The sequence below is a fragment of the Oryctolagus cuniculus genome, chromosome 11 (genome assembly GCF_964237555.1).
Source record: "Oryctolagus cuniculus chromosome 11, mOryCun1.1, whole genome shotgun sequence".
NCBI lineage: Eukaryota > Metazoa > Chordata > Mammalia > Lagomorpha > Leporidae > Oryctolagus > Oryctolagus cuniculus.
The window spans coordinates 97451763-97475846 of record NC_091442.1 but is presented as its reverse complement, the minus strand read 5'-3'; the positions used below and the strand labels follow the sequence as shown (position 1 = coordinate 97475846).

The 24084-nt window shown below is 43.5% G+C and overlaps 2 protein-coding genes across 6 annotated transcripts in view; one reads left to right on the top strand and one right to left on the bottom strand.

The window, feature by feature from the left end:
• LOC138844409 (uncharacterized) overlaps positions 1–16365 on the bottom strand; it is a 31466-nt gene extending 15101 nt beyond the window's left edge. The window contains exons 1-4 of one of the 2 annotated variants that reach the window (XM_070052711.1): positions 14406–16365; positions 10917–11024; positions 10050–10221; positions 858–966 (exon numbers count right to left, since the gene is read on the bottom strand). In XM_070052711.1, coding sequence (XP_069908812.1) covers positions 15116–16021 — 906 coding nt within the window. In that variant the 5' untranslated portion in view covers positions 16022–16365 and the 3' untranslated portion in view covers positions 858–966; positions 10050–10221; positions 10917–11024; positions 14406–15115. Of the gene's footprint in view, positions 1–857; positions 967–10049; positions 10617–10916; positions 11025–14405 lie in introns of those variants that run through there. The other variant, XR_011380199.1, reaches the window with a different exon arrangement.
• Positions 15395–24084, top strand: part of CEP83 (centrosomal protein 83) — a 162301-nt gene continuing 153611 nt past the window's right edge. For 2 of the 4 annotated variants that reach the window (XR_011380196.1, XR_011380198.1), the window contains exon 1: positions 15395–15884. The gene's annotated coding sequence lies outside the window, so the exon portion shown is untranslated. The remainder of the gene's footprint in view (positions 15885–24084) is intronic. The other 2 variants (XM_070052706.1, XM_070052708.1) reach the window with 2 other exon arrangements.

The following is a 24084-nucleotide window of genomic DNA, read 5'->3' as shown; positions in this document are numbered from 1 at the left end:
TTTCTGAGTGTCATTTTTATTTTGCAGAGAGAAAGAGAGAGAGAGAGAGAGAGACTGACAGACTGACTGCTGGTCTGACAGTCTCTAGTTAGCTGACAGTGTCCTGGTGCCGTATCTTGGGGATTCACCCAGCATTTATGCTACTGCCTTCCCTGCCCTGAACTGCTTTGCAGCAATGGCTGAGCACAGCAATGGTATTAGAGCCAGGCCATATATGATCAAAGTGGGACCTCTCACATGGTCAGTCCTCACTCTGAGGCTCCCTCTTGGCCTGGCCAAGATTTTCTCAGAGGTGTACTATAGCCTAAGGTTCTCCCCACCTGATCACCCTTTGTCTTATGACAGGGGTGTTGTGTCTGTGTCAGTTTGCTGCTTCTCCCCCATAACAGCCATTTCTCCCAGTCTCTTGCATGTATAATTCTGTTTTGGTTTCTGTTTTCCAAAGTACTTTGAACTGATCCATGTCCCTTTTTGTCTAGCGTCCCTGTTGGAACTGTCCCCTGAAACTTGGGGCAACAAATAACATCACCAAAGATTTCTGAAGTGCTTCCACTGAGCGCCATTCACTTAGAGCTTAATCATCAAAATGACAAAATTTTAGAGCTGGAAAAGATCTTACAGATTAGATTAAGAAACAGAAGTTTGTGACTTCCTCTACTTCTTCCCTTCCCTGCTTTCACGTATCTTTCCTTTTTCTGATTCAACTGAAACTGATTTGACTAGTGGGTTAATAGTATCGAAGAGGCTATATAGTCCCAGAATTTGGAGAAAAATTTAGGCTGAAATCACTTTTTTAGAAGTGTGGCTAGAAAATTATCAGTATGTAGTGGATAGAAGTAGCCACTTATGTAACCTACCTTTTGAATTGGTCATGATTATATTGCTGTTGTGATTGGGGTCCTTTCCAAGTTTCCACCACGTCACATCCATATACTCTCTGGATGACATTCTTTAAATGTGGAGGTACTGTATTCAGTAGCAGATGGCATTGTCAGAAAAAATAATTTTAGTTGTTCAGTTGTTTGATAAGTTTGTGGCAGAGGTCATTTTTCACTGTTGATGTAACATTCATCTGATTGATTCACTGGTTGCCTATCATGTACCAATCATTAGATTAAGCACAGGGCATTCGATGGTGAGCAGGACATTCACTTCCCCTCCAAGAACTCATTATCCAGGGCAGGCATTTGTAGTGGGGAGATAGCACCTCCAAGAGGGAAAAAATAGTTCTGGGAGATTTAAAAAAAAAACCTTTGATATTACAACGGTTGTGGTCCTCCAAAAAGATGCAGTGCATAAGCAGATATACAATATATCAGTGATTTAAGAGTTCATGGAGGTGTGTATGGGTGGGGAGAACTAGGAAAAAGTTATCTAACTGGCTCCTCAGGAGATTCATTATGAAAATAAAGATGAGAAATATGGCTAGAGAAGAAAAAAGAAAGGATGAAAGAACAGGATGGAAAAGAAAACTAGAATGATGAAAGAGAAACAGGGAAAGAGGAGCAAAGAAATTGAAAAATGCAGATCCATGGACTTTTAAGACAAAAACAGTTTTGTCTACCACTAAGCCAAATGACATATAACTTCTTTCCCTTGACATTCTGAAATACAAGCTTAAATTCCTTTTACATTATTTCTGGCTCTGGCAACAAAGCATTAAATATAGAAAGCAGTACTGGAATGCCTACTCTTTATTAAAAGAACTCCTATATCCTAAAACATTCTATTTCTTGCTCAAATATTCCACTTTTTCTCACTTAAAATTTAAACATGCGAGACAATTTCCTTATTTCTTTCCTAAAGACTCCATTATTAAGGAGCTAGCATTGTGGCATAGTGATTAAAGCCACCACCTACAGCGCTGGCATTCACTGGTTCGAGTCTCGGGTGCTCCACTTCTGATCCAGTTCCCTGCTAGTGTGCCTGGGAAAGCAGTGGAGGATGGCCCCAATTCTTGGGCCCCTGCACCCATGTGGGAGACCCAGAAGAAGCTCCTGTCTCCTGACTTTGGTCTGGCCCAGCCCTAGCCATTATGGCCATTTGGGAGAGGGAGATGTGGGACAGTGGATAGAAGATTTCGTTCTGTCTCTCCCTCTCTGTAATTTTGCCTTTCAATTGAATAAAATAACTCTTAAAAAAAAACCCACACCATTGTTCCATTTATTTGCAATGTCAACCTTGTTAGATTGACATATTGAAGCATTTATTTTACTGCAGTTGTTTATTTCATTTTTCATAGTAAATTAGCCCATTTTTTTATTGAGTATACATTAAGCTTTTCTATAGTTGGAATTTAACCCTCAAGATCACCACATACAGTTGAACCTCAGTATGCATGGGACTGATTTCAGGATTCCCCTACCACATAGATATTGAAATCTGTAGATGGTTGTAGATGGTTAAGTCCCTTATATAAAATGACATAGTATTTGAATCTAACCTACATAATCCTCCCATATACTTTGAATCATCTATATGTTACATGTAAATGCTATATAACTATAGGGAACCTTCAAATAGTTCATGGAGAATCATACTGTGAAAAAACTACATAGATTTCAAGAATTTTTGCAACAAAATAAGCTTATCTTTTGATTCCATTATTAATGAACTTTTTGAAATACCTCTGTAATTGTTCTATTGTTTAGGAATAATGACAAGAAAAAAGTCTGTACATGTGTAGTACAGAGGCATTTTTCCCCCAGATATTTTTGACTGAATCTACAGTTGTGAAACCCCAGATAGGACTAAATTAACTTTCCTTTGCACTGAGTGGGTGCACCAAGGAACTTTCTGATAACCAGTCACATTTTGTGGGTATCTTGGTATCAGAATGAGAAGTGACCTTGTGAGCAGACATCAGTATTTCAGTGAATGGAAATGCTTCTTTCTGTTAGCATTTTAAATATACCTATATATAAGTATACATATATATATGTGTGTGTGTATATATATAAAAAATTGTGCAATATAGAAAATGCATATTTAGATGTTTAGTTTGATTAGTCTTGACAACTGCACACTCTTTGTAACTACCACTTGAAACAAAATATAGACAATTTCCGTCATCTCACAGTTCCCTTGGGCTCCCTCCTGTTGCTGTCTGCTACAACGACTTGAATTTCATATAGCGCCAAACAGAATGTTCTCTGTTGAGCCTGGCTTCTCATGTTAATGAAAATTTTGTGAGATTTGCTCATGTTGTCAGATACATTGGCAGCTTGTTCATTTTTATTGCTGAGTTGTATTCCACTGCATGAATATATAATTTTCATATTTTATCTATGCTCCTATTGATGTACATTTAGGTTGGTACAGCTTTTGGTTATTATGAATGGGGTTGCCCTCAACATTTTTTGGTATAAGTTTACACTTGAATTTTTTCTCTTGGGTAACTAAGTAAAATTGACATGAATAGGGTAGATGAATGTTTTAACCATAAATTATCAAGCAGTTTTCTAAAGTATTTTATACACACATCAGCAATACATGAGTTACAACTCTTTCTCATCTTCACTGATAATTGGGCTGTTAAAATTTTGACTTTAGCCCCTTCAAGTGTGTGAAATGCATGGCTTAAGTTTGCATTCCCTTGATAACTAAAGATATTAAGCACTTTCCCTCCAATTTTTAAATTGTGTTAAAATACACATAAAATTTCTCTCTTCAGCATTTTCAAGTGCATAGTTCAGTAGTATTGTATATATTCATTTTGTGCTATCATTACTATCTCCTACCTCAATTTGTAAAGCTAAAATTGTACATATTAAACAACTCCCTGTTTTCTCCTCCTCCAACCTCTGGCAACCTCTATTCTACAGTCTGCCTGTATGGTTTTAATATTTCAAGTACCTCACTAAGTAGAATCATACAATGTCTTTGTGACTGGTTTATTTTACTTATGTGTCCTCAGGGTTCATCCATGTTGTAGCATGTCAGAATTTCCTTCCTTTGTAAAGCTGAATAGTATTCCATTGTATGTATTCATTATATTTTGCTTATCTAGTCATCTATGGATGGATGCCCGAGTTGTTTACATGTTTTAGCTATTTTGAATAATTCTAGGAACATGGTATACAGTATCTTTTTGAGACATTGTTTTCAATTCTTTTAGGAATATATCCAGAAGTGGAATTATTAGATCATAGGCAGTTCTGCTTTTGATTTTAAAAATATCTTTTGAGAGACAGAGACACTGATTCAACATCCCAAATGTCTGCAATGGCTAGAGCTGGGCTGGGCCAAAGCCTGGAGCCAATAACGCAATCCAGGTCTTCACAAGGGTTGCAGGAACCCAATTACTTGAGCCATCACTATTGTCTCCCATAGTCTACATTAGCAAGAAGCTTGGAGTCAGGAGCTGAAGCCAGAAACTGAATCTGGGAACTCAACATGAGGAAATTGGGCCTATAAATTGCTAAGCTAAATGTCCACCCCTATTTTTAAGGTTTTGAGGAATTGCCATACTGTTTTCTGTGTTTTTAAAGAGTTACACAGAGAGAGAAGGAGAGGCAGAGAGAAAGAGGTCTTCCATCCGCTGGTTCACTCCCCAATTGGCCACAACTACTGGAGCTGTGCTGATCCGAAGCCAAGAGCCAGGAGCTTCTTCTAGGTCTCCCATGTGGGTTAAGGGGCCCAAGGACTTGAGTCATCTTATACTGCTTTCCTAGGCCATAGCAGAGAGCTGGATAAGAAGTGGAGCAGCTGGGTCTCAAACTGGTGCCCATATGGGATGCCAGCACTGGAGGTGGTGGCTTAATCTGCTATGCCACAGCACTGGCCCCTGCCATACTGTTTTCTATGATTGCCACTTTACCATCAACAGTGCACCAGGGTTCCAATTTCTCTACATCTTTGCCAACATTTGTAATTTTTTGATTGTAGCCATCTTAATGGGCATTAGGTGTTACCTTACTATTTTATATACATTTCCCCAATGATTAGTAATTCTGAAACATCCTTACACATCTACTGACAATTTCTATACCTTTGTTGGAAAAATGCTTGTTCAAGCTCTTTGCCCACTTTAAAATTATATTTTTTTCTTGCTGACTTTTGGGATTTCTCTATATATTTTGGATATTAATCCTTTATCACATATATTATTTGTAAATGTTTTCTCCTATGGGTTGCCTTTTTACTCTGTTGATCATGTCTTTTTATGCACAAAATTTGAAAATTTGTAATGCGATGAAATTTGTTTAACTTCTGTTGATTGGGCCTGTGGTGTCATAACCAAGAAATCATTGCCAAATCCAATGCCATGAAGATTTTTGTCTATGTTTTCTTCTAAAATTTTATAGTTTCAATACTTACATTTAGGTTTCCTAGTTATTTAGGTAAGGGTCTGATTTCAATGTACTGCTTGTGGAGATCCAGTTTTCCCAATACTATTTATTAAAAAAAAAACAACAACATTTGTTTATTTGAAAGAGACACAGAAAGAGGACAGAGGTTTTCCATCTGCTCATTCATTCCCCAAATGGCCACAATGCCTAGAGCTGGGCTGGTCTGAAGTCAGGAGCCAGGAGCTTCTTCTGTCTCCCGTGTGAGTGCAAGGGCCCAAGCACTTGGGTTATCCTCTGCTGCATTCCCAGGAGCATTAGTAGGGAGCTGGGTAGGAAGTGGAGCAGTTAGGGCTTGAACTGGCACCTATATGGGATTCTGGCACTGCAGACAGCAGCTTAACCCGCTGAGCCACGGTGCTAGCTCCCCAGCACTATTAACTGAAAAGGCTCTTCTTTACTCCACTGAATGGTCTTTGCATCCTTGTCAAAAACCATCTGACCATACATAAGGGGGTTTATTTTTGGACAGTTTATTCTGTTCCACTCATCTATGTCTGTCTGCAGAACAGTACCACACTTTTAATTAGCATAGTTTTGTGGGCTGGCGCCGTGGCTCACTAGGCTAATTCTCCTCCTTGCGGTGCCGGGACACCGGGTTCTAGTCCCGGTCGGGGTGCCGGATTCTGTCCCGGTTGCCCCTCTTCCAGGCCAGCTCTCTGCTGTGGCCAGGGAGTGCAGTGGAGGATGGCCCAAGTGCTTGGGCCCTGCACCCCATGGGAGACCAGGATAAGTACCTGGCTCCTGCCATCGGATCAGCGTGGTGTGCTGGCTGCAGCGCCATTGGAGGGTAAACCAACGGCAAAGGAAGACCTTTCTCTCTGTCTCTGTCTACTCTGCCTGTCCAAAAAAAAAAAAAAAAAAAAAAAGTTTCGATAACTTTTGAAGTTATTTTATTTATTTTTAAAGAGTTACAGAGAGAGGTAGACACAGACATCTTCCATCCCCGGTTCACTCCCCAGATGGCTGCAATGGCTGAAGCTGCGCTGATCTGAAGCCAGGAGCCAGGAGCCTCCTCCAGGTCTCCCACACAGGTGCAGGGGCCCAATCACCTGGGCCATCTTGTGCTTTCCCAGGCCATAGCAAAGAGCTGGATCAGAAGTGGAGCAGCAAAATCTTTAATTCTTTAGAAGTCAGAAGGCTTTCTTCCCTTCCAAAAATCGGTATATTCTGCTCAGTTATCAAGTTTGAAAAGCTCTGTGTCATTGGGATCCCACCATAGTCCTTAGTGTTAAAGCAATTTGTTAAACAATGGCCATGATCAACTCTGTGCTGTGGTATTGGCCCCTATATACAACTGGAGGAAGTGTGAATTTCATCATGTTGGTGAATTGTATTTTCATGATTTGTTTTTAAGATATATTTATTTGAAAGGCAGAGGGAGGGAGGAAGAGAGGGAGAAAGAAAGTCAGGAGGGAGGGAGGGAGGGAGGGGGAGAGAGAGAGAGAGAGAAAATGAATGTGTCTTCCATCTGCTGGTTCACTCCCCAAATGGCCACAGTGGCCTGAGATGAGCTGATCCTAAGCCAGAGGCCAGGAGCCCGGAGCTTATTCCAGTCTCCCACGAAGGTATAGGGGCCCAAGGATTTGACCCATTTTCTACTGCTTTCCCATGCCACAGCAGAGAGCTGGATTGGAAGTGGAACAGCTGGGTCTTAAACTGGTGCCCACAGCACTGGCCCCCTGTCATGATTCGTTATAATTACTTTAGTGCCATGTTTGTTGGTCCTGGCTTCATCTCTCTGGGGAAAAAGCCAGAAAATTCTCAGGATACCACATATCTCCAGTATTGTAAAGTCTTGTAAAGCATACAAAGCACCACACTACCATCACTGTAGAAAGTGTAGCAGATGTGTGTTGAAGATGGACCATCACTTCCCTTGGATCAACAACGGTTGTGGTTACCAAAGCCATGCTTCTTTAATACTGTTTCTGCTGTTAGCACTGCTAGGTTGTATCCATGCTTCTTTTTGTTATGACTGTTTACATACATTTTTTTTTTTTTTTTTTGACAGGCAGAGTGGACAGTGAGAGAGAGAGAGACAGAGAGAAAGGTCTTCCTTTGCCTTGGTTCACCCTCCAATGGCGCTGCAGCCGGCGCACCACGCTGATCCTATGGCAGGAGCCAGGTACTTATCCTGGTCTCCCATGGGGTGCAGGGCCCAAGCACTTGGGCCATCCTCCACTGCACTCCCTGGCCACAGCAGAGAGCTGTCCTGGAAGAGGGGCAACCGGGACAGAATCCGGCGCCCTGACCGGGACTAGAACCCGTGTGCCAGCGCCGCAAGGCGGAGGATTAGCCTAGTGAGCCGCGGCGCCGGCCTACATCTTTCTAATTGGCTCTTCTTTGGGTGGAACACAGTGAAGACTGACATGAGTACAGCCCAGAGATCCTTTTCAGATTTTTCCCTCTGAATTAGCTGCATTTACTGACACCTTGTTTGCCTTAGGATTAACTTTAGGAACAACAATAGCTGTTGGGATGTTGCTTTTTTATTCAGATGAAGATAAAAAAACAAACTTTTATTAACTCATGGGTTGAAGAGAAGGCTAAAGATGGAATTCAATATTATCAGCTAGATGAAGTTTTGTTTTTCCTTATGATTTGGGACGTGTATGGAAGAACTTCAAACAGGGATTTATGTGATCAGGGGTCTCTGAAGGAGATGGACTAGAGTAGCCAATAAGAGAGGGTTGTCACCAGTACAGTTTAACAATAGAACAGTTAAAACAAACAATAGGTAAGTCAGTAGTGTTAAAAAGTAATAAATTATAGTGATGCCTACTGTCCTTTGAATGAAAGAATCAAAACTTTCTTTATAAGCCCCTGAACTAAAGAGCCTTGAATATAGCTACAAAAAGGGTAGTTCATTTCAGCCAGGAGAGGTTTACAATACTGACTGTATGGAGACAAGCTTCTTGAGGATTCCTTTATAGAAGGTGTTTGAAGAATCAGAGGAGGGTTCCCGAGAAACTGTGGAAAACTGTCCCTGTGATGCGGAAATAGATCCAGCCCGGGAAGGCCAGAATAAAAACACAGTCATGTTAACATGAAATTATTCTTTAAGGCTGCTTCATTATTTGAAAATTGTACATAATTAGTTAAGAATTATGCAGTGAGCCTACTCTGGTTAAGGTTTTTTTTTTTTTTTCCTCAAAAGTTCTAGGGCCATGATTGAAATATTACAGTTTTGAAATGGAAAAGCCATTTTGCACATATCTTTGAATTCCTACTCCTTTTTTTTTAAAAAAGATTTATTTGAATGGGTTACACAGAGAAGGAGAGACAGAGAAAGAGAGAGAGAGAGAGAGAGAGAGAGAATGAAATCTTCCATCCACTGGTTCACTCCCCAATTGGCTACAATGGCTGGAATTGCGCTGATCCCAAGTCAGGGGCCAGGAGCTTCTTCCAGTTCTCCCAAGTGGGTGCAGGGGCCCAAGGACTTGGGCCATCTTCCACTGCTTTCCCAGGCCATGGCAGAGAGCTGGGTCAGAAGTGGAGCAACCAGGACTCAAACCGGCACCCAAAAGGAATGCCGGCACTGCAGGTGGCGGTTTTACCTGCTAAGCCACAGTGCCAGCCCCTGAATTCCTATTCCTTTTCACCTCTTTTCCTCCACAAAAGGCAAAACATTTCACCCACATCAGTCAAAAATTTCCTCTAGGATTCTTTTATGGGCTGCATATTTTTTGAGATTTTTATTTATATATTTGTCAGAGTTACACAGAGAGAGAAGGAAAGGCAGAGAGAGAGACAGATCTTCCATCCACTGGTTCACTCCCTAATTGGCCGTAATGGCCAGAGCTGCGCTGAGCCAAAGCCAGGAGACTGGAGCTTCCTCTGGGTCTCCCACGTGGGTGCAGGGGCCCAAGGACTTAGGCCATCATCTACTGCTTTCCCAGGCCATAGCAGAGAGCTGGATAAGAAGTGGAGCAGCCAAGACTTGAACCGGTGCCCACATGTGATGCTGGCACTGCAGGTGGTGCTTTACCCACTATGCCACAGTGCCAGCCCCAGGCTGCACACTTTGGACCTCACCTGCAGGTATAATTCCCCCTTTGCCAGGAATATCTGCATCTGATGCTTTCATTTCCCTCTCATTTGATATTTCTTACATAATATGCTAGAAGCTGTAGATTTTAATTTATCAGATTCACTATAAACTCAGATTTTATTACCTATATTTTAATGCAGACTTTGTCAAATTAAATAAAAATTAATGGATGTTTATAAAAAGAGATTGTTTTGGCTATTAAAATACCCCTTAAGATTTCATATGAATGTTAGGAGGTGTTTTTTTAGTTTGTTTGTTTTGTTTTTGCATAAAATGCCATAGGGATTTTAATCTGTGCTGCACTGACTCTGTGGATTGTTTTGGACAGTATTGACATCAAGTCTTCCAAACCATGCGCATGAGATGTTTCCATTTACAAATATTCCTTGGCTCTAGATGGGGTTATGTCATGTAAGTCCAAAGTTGAAAGTACTGTTATGTTGGAAATGTGTTCAACAAACCTAATCTACTAGACATCATAGCTCAACCTCACCTACTTGAAACATGCTCAGAACACTTACAGTACCCCACTGCTGAGCAGAATCACCCTTCATAAAGCCTGTTATATAATGAAATGCTGAGTACCTAATAAAATTTATGGATACCATACTGAAAGTGAGAAACAGAAGGGCTGTAGAGGTACTCACAATTCACACACACAGCTGAAAGCACACACTGGGCCTGAAGAATGTTTGAAGCATTGAACCAAAATTGTTGGATGTTGGGGATACTACAGCACGTGGTCATTCATCTCTCTTCTGATGAGGTGTGGGAATAGCTAGTAGGAAGCACTGGACAGCAGCAGTGTTTATTGATGGTCTAATAAGCAGAGAAAGATAGTTTTGACTGTACAGTTTGTTTCTTCTCATCACACACCTGTCTGTGGCAAGCAAGAACATTCTGTAGGTCCAGCCCTTGCAAATCTCTCATAACTGACTTTCATTTCTTTTTTTTTTTTTTTTTTCTTTTTGACAGGCAGAGTGGACAGTGAGAGAGACAGAAAGGTCTTCCTTTTTGCCATTGGTTCACCCTTCAATGGCTGCCGCGGCTGGCGCTTCACGCTGATCCGAAGCCAGGAGCCAGGTGCTTCTGGTCTCCCACGCAGGTGCAAGGCCCAAGTACTCGGGCCATCCTCCACTGCACTCCCGGGCCATAGCAGAGGGCTGGCCTGGAAGAGGAGCAACCGGGACAGGATCCGGCGCCCTGACCGGGACTAGAACCTGGTGTGCTGGCGCCACAAGGCGGGGGATTAGCCTAGTGAGCCGCGGCCCCGGCCCGACTTTCTTTTCTTCTAACCTCTGTATACCACTGAGGACAGTAGCAAGTTTCTTTGCTATGAACTTTCTTGGTGTCTCAAATATAACATTTTCTGAAATGTTTAATTACTTCTTTTTCTCCTGTTTGGTCAGCTTCTCACTGAAAATTTTTTCAGTCTCATTGCCAATCAAGTCATGAATAACCTCTTCATCAATGTGAAATTCTATCTGTTTTCTACGCACTAATATCTTTCTTACCATTTCATCAAAAGCAGAATCTTTATTAAAGCTTGAATGTGTTCACATATGTCTTCAAAACTTTCTTCAAAATATTACTCATGTGCTGCTGTGTGACTGCTCTTCATGCTGCAGTAAAAATGTACTAGATGGCATTTAGAAAGTCAAAACCTTACAAGGGGCAAGCGTTTCACTAGAGCAGTGAAGATGCTGCGTGGGACACCTCCATCCCATGTCACAGCACATGGGTTTGAGTCCCAGCTCTGCTCCTAGGGAAGCAGCACATGACCACTGAAGTAGTCGGATCTCTGCTACTCATGGGGGAGACACTAAGCTCTTGGCTTCTGCCTGGCCCTACGCCAGCTATTATGGGTATTTGCAAAGACATCCCCCCACTCCCACCCCTCCCTTTCAAGCAAATAGACAAAAATTAAAAAAGCCAAACATTTCATCCCCAATTTTTTTTTTTTGACAGGCAGAGTGGACAGTGAGAGAGACAGAGAGACAGGTCTTCCTTTGCCGTTGGTTCACCCTCCAATGGCCGCTGTGGCCGGCGCACTGCGGCCGGTGCACCACACTGATCCGATGGCAGGAGCCAGGTACTTATCCTGGTCTCCTATGGGGTGCAGGGCCCAAGCACTTGGGCCATCCTCCACTGCACTCCCTGGCCACAGCAGAGAGCTGGCCTGGAAGAGGGGCACCCGGGACAGAATCCGGCGCCCCGACCGGGACTATAACCTGGTGTGCCGGTGCCACAAGGGGGAGGATTAGCCTAGTGAGCCACGGCGCCGGCCCTCATCCCAAATTTTTAAGAATCAAATCATCTGCTGCAATAACTTGTATACCTTTATATACATCTGACATACACAGTACCCTCTGAACGCAGCTATTGCACATTGGTCCACTGGTTGAATACATTTAGTTCTAAGTACATAACCTTTATTAGGATGCAGGACACCAATATGCTGTGGATGCCCTGGAGCATTGTGTAAGATCAGAGTAATATTGAATGAGATGTTGTTTTGATTACAGCTTCTCTTGCCCATAGAATAAAACAGTTCAAAAACCAGACTTCAAAAAAAATGCTCGTGTTCATCCTGACTTTGTTATGGCAATAGTAAACAGGAAGCATATGCATTCATTCTTGAATACTCCAGGGTTTTTCTGAGTGGTAGAGCAGAAAAGTTATTAGTTTGAATGCTGTAACATTTCCACCCCAAACAGCGTTATATGATGTTTGAAAGCCTTGAATCTTGGCATTGTCTTGGATTTTTTTTTTTTTTTTTTTTTTAAGCCACAGCCTACAATGCGTGCATCCCAAATGAGTACTGGTTTGAGTCCCTACTGTTCAGCTTCTGATAGAGCTCCCTGCTAATATGCCTGGGAAAGCAGCGGAAAATTGCCCAAGTACCTGGGCTCCTGCCACCCACAAGAGAGACCTGGATAGAGTTCCAGGCTCCTGGGCTTTGGCCTGACCATGGCCATTGTGACCATCTGGGGAGTGAATCAGCAGATAGATTTCTCTGTCCCTCTGACTTTGAAATAAATTTTTAAAGATTTGAAAGGCAGAGTGACAGATAAAGAGGGATAGACAAAGAAACACACACATAAAGATCTTCCATCCACTGGTTCATTCTCCAAATGCCTGCAGCAGCCAGGGCTAGGATGGGCCAAGCCAGAACCCAGAAACTCCATTTGGGTCTCCTACATGGATAGCAGGAACCCAAGTAATTGGGTCATCATCTACTACCTCCTGGGCAGTTAGCAGGAAGCTGGATTGAAACCATGGAGTATCTGGGAGTCAACCAGGCACTCCAATTTGGGATGTGAGTATCCTAAGCAGCAGTTTAACTCTCTGTGCCCCAATGCCTGCCTTGTCTAGTACTCCTGGGAAATGTATATGCTCTGGCATGTGCTTCCAGAACAAGCTCATTTTATTGACATTTTTTTTTTTTTTCTGGGAAATGTCTCACCCACTGTTATGTTATACAGCTCTTCTTTGAAAGTCTCTGCACCTTCATATTGGTAACAACTGTCTCACTGCTGACCTCTACATTATCAAAATTGTGATTTGCTAAATCAACTTACTCTACTAGCCATTTTGAATGTCCAATAGGCTTTTTTTTTTTTTTTTTTTTTTTGGACAGGAAGTGGACAGTGAGAGAGAGAGAGAGAGAAAGGTCTAGAAAGGTCTTCCTTTTTGCTGTTGGTTCACCCTCCAATGGCTGCTGCGGCCGGCGCATTGCGCTGATCCGAAGCCAGAAGCCAGGTGCTTCTCCTGGTCTCCCATGGGGTGCAGGGCCCAAGCACTTGGGCCATCCTCCATTGCACTCCCAGGCCATAGCAGAGAGCTGGCCTGGAAGAGGGGCAACCGGGACAGAATCCGGCGCCCCGACCGGGACTAGAACCCGGTGTGCTGGCACCGCAAGGTGGAGGATTAGCCTATTGAGCCACGGTGCCGGCCCTAGGCTTTTGTATATATACAATCATACTGTCTGGGAACAACAGTTTTACTTCTTTTTTCTTCCCAATATTTTTGAGATAAGTTTTCAAATCACAAAATTCACTCTTTTTAAAGTATATAATCTAGCGATTTTTAGATGGTTGTGCAGTTATCACTCCAGATACACTGTATTTATTAGCAGTTATTATTCATTATCTCAGCCCCTGACAACCAACCATTAATCTGCATTCTTTTCCTATAGATTATCTTGGACATTTCAAATAAATGGAGTCATAAATACTCTCACTTAGTATATAACATGTTTAAGGGTTAATGATGTGTTAGCATGGATCAATACTTCATTCCTATGTCTGAACAATATTCTATTGTATGAGGATACTTCAAATAGCTCATGGCGGAGGCTGAATGTGGCCATATAAACTTGCAGTTAACACACCGTTTAGAAAGTCCACATCCCACATTGGAGTACTGGGGTTTGATTCTGTTCTCTGGGTCCTGATTCCAGCTTCCTACTAATGTGTACCCTGGTGAGCAAGGGTGATGGGTCAGTAGTTGGGTTCCTGCTGCCCACATGTGATATGGGAGTTGAGTTCCCAGCTTCTGGCTTCAGTCCTCAGGCCTGGTGGTCATTTGAATTAGCATATGGGAGCTCTGTCATACTTTCAAAAGTTCACAGAAAAACGAAAAGATGGTTACTAGCCAGAAAAATAACTGAGTAGGCTTTCACATTGAAAAAAGATTTTGTGAAAAAAAAAATTTGCGCATAGTTTTTTTCATAACACAAAGTTTCCATTAAGTTTTTGATGTATCCTTGTATGGACATACCACATTTTGTTTATTCATGCACTGGTTGACAGGCACTTACGTTTCCACCTTTTTATGACTAGTGCTGCTATGAACATTTGTCAGTTTTTGAGTGAACATATACTTCCAACTCACATGGGCATTTATCTAGGAATGGAGTTGTTGGGTCATAATTCATAGGTTTAACTTTTTGAAGAGCTGCCACAATATTCCCAAGGCAGCCCCACCACTTACATACCCACCTCTAGGATATGAGAGTTCCACTCTATCCATATCCACATCCACGCTATTGTCTGCCTCGTTCATTGAGGTTTGGATTTGCATTTCCCTAATGGCTGATGGTGCTGAGCATCTTTTCATGTACTTACTGCCATATCCTTTGTTTTTTTTGAAAAACATCTATTTAAATTCTTTGTCCTTTTTAAAGTTCTCTTTTTGTTACTGAATTCTAAGAAGTCTTGATTTATTCTGAATACTGAGCTCTTATCAGATATGAATTTCAAAATATTTCCTCCCAAATACTTCGGGTTGTCCTTTCATTTTCTCCCAAGTGTTAATGGAAGCACCGACGTTTGTAATTTTGATTAAGAGCAGGTTTTTCTTTGTGCTTTTTGCCTCATGGTATCTTATCCCCTATAGTGCAAAGTTCGGTTTGCTAATACTTTAAGAACTTTTAAATCTATACTCGTATTTATGAGAGATACTGGGTTACCAGTGACTGTTCCAAGAGCTAGCACCCTCCTCCAAGCAGTTGACCGCGCTGTCCTGTGCGGGCTCTGAGCTTGGGGTCACGAGGTGATGGGCAGGGAGGGACTTAGCCCTGACCTGAGGCTCCCCACTCGCAGGCTGACGCCCCTAGGCCGGCGTGGTGGGCAGGCGACGTCCACACCGGGCGCAGGCACGGCGGCGGGCGGGCGGGCTGGGAGGCCGGAGGCGGCGGCAGGCCCTCCAGTCAAACCCTGCAGGAAGGGAGGGAAGAGGGCCCGAGAGGCGCGAAAACGGGGAACACCCACAGAGCGGCGGCGTCGGGCGCGCGTGAGGGAGGCCGAGTTCCTCTCCAGCGACGCGCGTTTCTATGAGCCCTTGAGGCGACGCCCCTGGTCTGGCTTTTCAGGCCCCTCCTCTGGCACCCGGGCCTCAGCGTCTCCACGGCCGGCAGCCGCACTTCCCGCGTCGGTTTGCCGGCCTCCTCCCTCCAACGGCTCCGGCCGCGGCGCCGGTGACGTCGACGTGGGGGCGGGACTTCCTGCTTTGCACGCCGCCAGGTCTCGGGACTGACTCCGCTGGAGCTGGAGGGCGGTGGGCTGAGGCTGCATCCCCTCCCCGGCCGGAGGTCGGCTCCGCGGCCGTCCCCGCACCCCTGAGGAGGCCGGTCCACTGAGGAGGAGCGGGGCTGTTCGCCGCCGCCCTGTGCACTCTCAGGGCTCTCCTGGGGGTACCTCAGAGTCCCCCGGGTTGGGTGGGATCCGGACGGGTGCGCTCGGCCCTCCGCCTCCCGCTCCTCTTCCGAGTGCGGCACGAGCGGCCTTGGGCACTCGCCAGGCGCGGCGGGCCGGGCCGCCACCCCGGCTGCACCCCTCAGCCCCCATGCCTCCGCGGGCCGAGTTTGGCTGGCGGTGCCGGTGGCTGGCGCGGTGGCGGTGTCCCCCCGTGTGAGCGCGCCCAAGACACCGGTCACGGTTAAGTTTTGTGGCACGTTGCAAGGACCGGGTGTGATTCTGGTACGTAACCTCTGGTTCTGGGGGATCCCTGTCGTGTCCGTAGCTTGCCCTTGTTGTTGTTTTCCTTGTAAAGTCGTAGGAGCGCCTGTTGGAAAAGCAGGCTGTGGTACTTGTTCTGCAGCCGGTTCCGTGCACATGAAACTCTTTATGGAGCTTTTCTTTGATGCCCTTTGGCTGGGTGGTTGTGTAGCCTGTATAGGAATTGGCTAAACTTAAAGCGCCTGCCGTTTGATTTGTGCTCCTGTTTTCCCTGGCCTTGAAGACCGCTTTAGCAGTGGTAATTTGCTGTCATTTCTTCGATAAAGTCTGAAGTATGTTGGTGTGGGCTGGACGGAAGTGGGTACTCTGCAAAGTCCTTAAGTGTCCGACTTTTCGCCGTCATGAATGGACACTTTGCACTTAAAAATGCCAACTGTTTTAAAAGCCTTTGGTGTCAGCAGCTGTCATGTTGAATCTGTTTAAAATATTACAGATGTCTAGGAGAAGAGACTTGTCCTGAATCTCTTACATATGACCTAGTTCCTTCTCTGCTCAGATTGTGAACACGAAATACTTGAGTAATTCTAAAACTGAGTGGGTTCAAGCAGTGCATCTGTTACTAAGCAACGTCGCCATAAACAAGTCCGATATTCAATTAGAGCATGATTAAATGTATCTACCCTGTAACTATATGGATTCAGAATTCTCAGAATTCATGAATGGCCCCGGGGGGTGGTTGCACTGATACTCAACTTTTGTATTGAGGTTTGCTTTCAGATTCATTTTTGTTTAGAATTAGACTGCTTTAAATGTCAGTGTCATAGAACTCTTCTGGGAATTGCAAATGGGTTGGAGTTGCCTTTTGGGCATTTAGGACGGAGTTTGGTGGCTAGTCTCCTTACTTTGAGTATTTTCTAATCAGGAGAATCGTATGGACTATAGTTAGAAGTATTTTCAAGTAGTGTAATGCTGATTTAGAATTACACACTGTATTGGGAGATTGAAACACTGAACATGAATAGAGTTTAAGCCTTGGCTTGTCCAATAACCTGCCTCTTTTTTTCTCTCATTGAACCCTTGGTGATATAATTTGTATGACAAGTTGTGAGTTTTCAGAGCACTTCAAAAAATATCTTTTGAATGCAGTAACCTGTCCAGTAAGAAAGCAGGTGAGAAAATTTGAGACCCAGTGAGACTGGATGACTTCTTTGAAGTCAGACTATTAGTAATGGGAGTTGGGATTTGAAGTGTAATGTTCTTTACATTCTACTCTTACTGTATTGCTGAAATCCTTAAACTTCATTTTAGTTCTCTCCCCATTTTTCTTTGCCATATGCTAATACTGAGGTAATCAAATAGTCAGAAGTTGGGCAAGACGAAAAAAAAAATCAAGAATGATTCATGTTGTGTGATAAACTCCATAGCAATGAGAAATCAGCAGTATGTCTTGGGAAGTTCTAAGTTTAGAAGAATGAAATCTTCATAAGATTAATGAATTGTCAGAATTCCTTTTTCCTCCTACTAGATAATGTCTCGTTGCCTCAAGTAAACGAATTTGATTTTACTTTTGTTGTACATAATATATGGTTCAGTAAGTAGTTTTCTCACAATGTGCTTTTTAGGGAATGTCTGTAAATATCTATGTAAAAAAGTCCTAACTGAAGCTCCTGTTTCTTGAGTTAAGCTAAACTCTGCAGAATTCTCTCTCTCTAGTTTTCAAGCCTATACTCTTTATAGAAAGATATTTCTACCCAGACTGGTTTTTTCGTAGTCTTCTAAACCTGTTACGTGCTTTCTCTTTTCCATATCAGTCTTCTTGTCTTTCTGCCTACCTTAGCTGATTTCTTCACTTCTTTCTTAAAAATCTAAATTGTACCTTTTTTTTTTTGCTCAGAAGAAAGCTTTATTAACTGTGTGATAAGGGTAGGTGCTGTGGAGGGGCATCCAGGAGAAGAAGGTGATGGTAGGTGATGGTGGCAGGGTAAATTGTACCTTTTCTTTCTTTCTTTTTTTTTTTTCAAAAAAATTTTTTTTGACAGGCATAGTGGACAGTAAGAGAGAGAGAGAAAGGTCTTCCTTTGCCTTGGTTCACCCTCCAATGGCCGCCGCGGCTGGCGCACCGCGCTGATCCAATGGCAGGAGCCAGGTGCTTCTCCTGGTCTCCCATGTGGTGCAGGGCCCAAGCACTTGGGCCATCCTCCACTGCACTCCCTGGCCACAGCAGAGAGCTGGCCTGGAAGAGGGGCAGCCAGGACAGAATCCGGCGCCTCGACCGGGACTAGAACCCGGTGTGCCGGCACCTCAAGGCGGAGGATTAGCCTAGTGAGCCGCGGCGCTGGCCTAAATTGTACCTTTTCTATAAAGTTCAGTTCCACCTCTGGAATCTTGCAGTATGTATTTGTGAGTCACACTTCTTAGACACTTTATGTTGTGTTTTATCTTTTTAATATTTGTCTTGCCTTTCTAACTAGATTGTAAGCTCCTTAAGGGCAGGATACCTAATCTTAATGAATTGTGTTTTTAGTCTTTCCAAATAGAAGTGACTGAATAAATGTTTCTTAAAGATGATGATTGCACATTTCTTTTTCCCTCCCTTCTATAGTATATTGTGCAAGTAAGAACATTAAGAGAGGGAAGTCACTGAGGGAGAAAGGACATTAGCAAACTGTAAGAAAGGGAATTAAAGACGAGATGTTCCTTGATTCAGAAGGAAAGTTTCTATTCCTAGAAAGTGGGACAATTTGAGAATTTCCCATGACAATTGCAGCAGTAAGGATTCCCTCAGGCACACTGGCACAATTCCCAAATGGGCTCCCCGAGTTTGGTCGTTGCCTGGTTCTTACTTAGATGTATCAGACATGAAATGGGGCTGGCATCTTGGCATAGCAGGTAAAGCTGCTACCTGCAATGCTGGCATTTGATATGGCTGTTAGTTCCTGTGGATGCTCCACTTCCTGTGCAGCTTCCTGTGAATGACCTGGGAAAAGCAGTGGAAGATGGCCCAAGTGTTTGCACCCCTGCACCCATGTGGGAGATGCAGTTGAAGCACCTGGCTTTGGCCTGGCTCAACCCTGGCGGTTGTGGCCTTCTGGGGAGTGAGTCAGCAGATGGAAAAATCTTTCACCCTCTGTCTCTCTAGCTCTGACTTGCAAATAAATAAATAAATCTTAAAAAAAAAAATTACTCCCAACTCTCCCTTCACCCTTTTCCTTCTTCCATCCCACTCTGTCTCCATTTTATTCCTTCTGTCTTACTTCCTGATCTGGTCAACAATTTATGAAAGTATATTTTTACTTTCATCTGGTCCTCATAAACTAGCATTTCTCAAGTTTATATATGGTTTATATATATAAACATACAATTCTATAAAAGTTTATATATATCCCCCAGTGCAACTCCTCAACCCCCATAATCAGGACTGCTTTCTCTGTCATGGAGAGATCACTGACTATCAAATCTAGTACTGTTTATTTTAACTGAGATATAATAAGGAAATGCCCAGTTACTTTTTTTGAAAGAGTTGAGGAGGGGGAGGGAAGAGAGAGAGAGATTGAGATTGATTGATTCCATTTGCTGGTTCATGCCCCAAATGGCTGCAACGTAAGGGCTGGATGAGGCTGAGGCCAGGAACCTGAAACTCCATATGGGACTCCTGTGTGGGTGGCCAACAAGCACTTGGGCCAGCTTCCTCAACTTCCCCAGGTGCATTAGCAGGGAGCTGGATTGGACGTGGAGCAGCCAGGACTCAAACCAGCTGGGATGCCAGCATCGTAGGTGAGGTTGTGACCAACTTTCTCTATGTTGTGACTTCAAATGGTTTTGGATTAAAACTCAGAGTTAGGAGGAACCTAAACCTGGCCATTCTTTTTTGAAAGCACCTATAATTCTCAGCATTTTAAAAAATTCTAGGTAATTTTTATATTCCTGCTGTAAATTCAGTATCAGATGCTTATAACAGAGGCGTTTTAGTTGGAGATATAAGAAGGTGAAGTTGGATCTCAGAGTGCTTTGGCAAATGTTGATTTATCTCATTTGTTTCTTGACTGAGCTTGCTTGTCATTCTAGCTTCTTAGTTGTTGCCTGGGAACACAGTTGCAGTATAGCATAGCAACTGCTGCACAGCGTTGGACCACAGGGATTTTCTTGAAGTTGCAGTTCCTGTGTCTGGTGTTCATACTTAGTCTCTCTGTCTCAACTGAATCAGATTTTGGTTTAAGGCAGTTACTTCAGATATTGTCAAAGGGCATAAAATGTACTTCAGGATTTTTTTTTTTTTTTTTTTTGGTGTGCTGGCAAATTATAACTTCTTGTACACTGACACTTAGAGATACATGATGAATATGCTTTGCATTTAGTGTGTGTGTGAAGGACATGTGAAAATACTTTTGTTTTTTGATTATTTATTTGAAAGGTGGAGTTACAGAGAGAGCAAGAGCGAGCGAGCGGGAGATTGTCGATCTACTGGTTCACTCCCCAAATGGCTGAAATGGCCATGGCTGGACCAGGCCAAAGCCAGGAGCCAGGACCTTCTTCCTGGTCTCCAATGTAGGTGCATGACCCAGACACTTCTGCCTTCTGCTACTGCTTTTCCTGGTGCATTCGCAGGGAACTGGATCGGAAGTTGAGCAACTGGACTTGAACTAGCGCCCACATGGGATGCCAGCACCACAGGCAACAGTTTAACTTGCTACACAATGCGGCCCTGAAAAGACTGTTTGAATTAGAGATTATTTTGGGCCGAAAGCTGTTAAGTAATAATAACTTCAGAGTTCTCTACAGCTGATATAGCCAGAGCTAGGGTGGATGAGGTTGAAATAATTCTTTTCTTAATATTTTTTATATTGCTTTTGGAACTTCATGGAGGACTTAGATCAGTAACACAATTTAATAGACACTGTAGTTTTGTGGGAAGAGAATCGTGATTCAGAAGACTAAAGCTTTATTGGGTGAGTCATTTCACTTTTCTTGATCTGTTTTTCTATTTGAAAAGATAAGTCTCTAATCTCAAAGGTTTCTTTCAGAAGTTTTATGCTTCTAGTTTAAAGCAAATCATGTTTGTCCTTTTTAATGGGGTTAGTCAGTATTTGATTGCCTAGTACCTGTTTTGCATTATGCTTGGCCCCAGGGAATTATGCATATGATACAGTGTCAAGTCTCAAGCACTTCATGGTGTGGTGTGGAAATAGATAAAGTGGATAATTTGTAATATAACATGGTACATGTTTAAATAAGAGTGTCTTGGGACATGGAGGATGTACACCTATAACCGTGGATAGTTAGAATACACTCAATTGAGCAATGCTTCATTAGAATTATTTACATGTACTTTGAGAGGGTACAGAGAAGTATTCAACTCCTGGAGGGAGTCAGTCAAGGAAAATTAGGGGAGAAAATGTTTCAGTGAGTTGGAGAAACAATTAGGAGTGATTGGCATAGTGGCAGTTGAGATCCTGGGTGGAGATGAGATTCCTAGCAAGACTGTTGAGAACAGTCTCATGTAATTGGCAGGCAGAGAAGGAGAGTTTGGAAGAAATCTAGAGTAGCACAAGATCTTGGAAGCCAGGGGAAGAACACATAATCACATTTAGTTTCTTGATTGAAATAGTTTCTCAAGAACATTACATTTACTATCAATGTAAATCCATCTGTCTAAAGATCTAAACTTACAAGTGGGGATAAGTTGAGTCTTTGGTTAGCAACATAGCAGAAGAAATACGTATTTTGGAGATTGAATCCAAATAGAAGAATAGAATCTTGGCTATGCCACTTCACAAGCTGCTTGACTTTCCGACCAGTTACTTAATTTAAATTTATTTATTTTTTAAATTTGAGAGACAGTGAAAGAGCACTCCCATCTGCTTTTTCACTCCCCAGATGCCCACAGAAAGCCAGGGCAGAGTTGGCTTGAAGCTGGGAGCTGGGATGCAATCCCTGTCTCCCACATAGGTTGTAGCAAGCCAATTACATGAGCCGTTACCACTGCCTCCCAAGATCAGCAGTGGCAGGAAGCAGGAGTCAGGAGCTGGAGCTGGGAATCAAACCCAGGCACTCTGATAAGGGATGCTGTCATCTTAAATGCTGGGCTAAATGCTGCTCCCAATTCCTTAATTTTTTGGACTTCATTGTCTTTATGTGTAAAATGTTACTTTTTTTCTCACAAGTCATATGTATTAAAAGAAGGTAAGTTATAGTGTCTGACTTATAGTGGATACTCTTTTTTTTTTTAAGATTTATTTATTTTTACTTGAAAGGCAGAGACCTAGAGGTCTTCCATGTACTGGTTCACTCTCCAGATGGCCACAATGGCTGGAGGTGCGCTGATCCGAGGCCAGGAGCCAGGAGCTTCTTCCAGGTCTCTCACGTGGGTTTGGGGGCCTGAGGACTTGGGCTGTCTTGTGTTGCTTTCCCAGATCATAGCAGAGAGCTGGATTGGAAATGGAACAGCTGGGACTTGGACTCTCATATGGTGCCCATATGAGATGCTGGCACTGCAGGCCACAGCGCTGGCCCCTCAGTGATGTCTTGAACTCGCATTCTTTCTTTTTGCTTTACTATCCTTTAAATTTGATAATGGCAATCCAGCCATCACATTTTTTTTTTTTTTAAGATTTATTTATTTGAAAGGCAGAGTTAAAGAGACAGAGGGAGAGAGAGAGTCTTCTTTCATCCACTGATTTACTCTTCAAATGGCCACAATAGCTGGAGCTGGGCTAATCCAAAGTCAGTAGCTGGGAGCTTCTTTTGTTCTCCCATGTGGGTGCAGGGGCACAAGCACTTGGGCTATCTTGTGCAGCTTTGGCAGGCATGTTAGTAGGGAGCTGTATCGGGAAGTAGAGCAACCAGGACTAGAACTGGTGCCCATATGGGATACTGGCACCACAGGCAGTGGCTTTACCCACTGCAATGGTGCTGGCCCCCAGTCCGTCCCTTCCTTCCTTCCTTCCTTCCTTCCTTCCTTCCTTCCCTCCCTCCCTCCCTCCCTCCCTCCCTCTCTCTTTCCCTTCCTCCTTCCCTCTCCACTCCTCCCTCCCTTCCTTCCAAGATTTATTTATTTATTTGAAAGTCAGAGTTACACAGAGAGGAGGAGAGGCAGAGAGAGAGAGGTCTTCCATCTGCTGGTTCACTCCCCAATTGGCTGCAATGGCTGGAGCTATGCCTATCCGAAGCCAGGAACCAGGTATTTTCTCCGATCTTCCCACATGCGTGCAGGGGCCCAAGGACTTGGGCCATCTTCCAGTGCTTTCCCAGGCCATAGCAGAGAGCTGGATGGGAAGTGGAACAGTGAGGACACAGACCGGTGCCCATAGTGGATGCCGGCACTGGAGGGGGTGGCTTTACCCACTACACCACAGTGCCGGCCCTCATCACTGGCCCTCATCACATTTTTTGAAGTTCAGAGTAGAAAGCTTATCTCTTCTACCCATCTTTTTTTTTGAATAAATAAATAATTTAAACAGTTTATTAATTTGAAAGGCTTTCTGAGAGGGGAGAGAGAGAGATCTTCAGTCTGTTGATTTACCCCCAAATGGCTGCAAAGGCTGCAAATGGTCAGGCTGAAGCCAGCAGTCTGGAACTCCATCTAGGTCTTTCATGTGGGTGGTAGGGGCCCAAGCATTTTGGCCATCTGCTGCTGCTTTCCCAAGTGCATTATCAGGGAGCTGGATCAGAAGGAGAGCACCCAGTCTCGAAGCCCCTCAACCCACCTTATTTAACAGCTTGTTGAGGTATAATTTACAAATAGAAATCACACGGGAGCAGTGCTTTGGCACAGTGAGCTAAGCTGCTGCATGCAACTCTAGCATCCCATATCAGAGCCCTGGTTTGAGTCCTATCTGGTTCACTTCCTATCCAGCTCCTTGCTAATATGCTTGAGAAGGCAGTGAAGGATGGCCCAGGTTCTTGGGCCCCTGATGCCCGTCTGGGAGATCTGAATGGAACTCTGGGTTCCAGCCATTAATTACTGCAGTTATATAGAAAATTTGAAAATGGATAAGGTAAATCCTCCAACTTTTTCTTCATTTACAAAATTAATTATAGGTGCTCTGCATTTCCATGTAAAATTTAGGATAAACTTAGACTTTTTTTTAAGATTCATTCCTTTTATTTGAAAGGCAGAGTCACACACACACACAGAGAGAAGGAGGGAGGGAGGGAGGGAGGGAGAGAGAGAGGGAGAGAGAGACAGGCAGATCTTGCATCTGCTGATTCACTCCCCAGATGG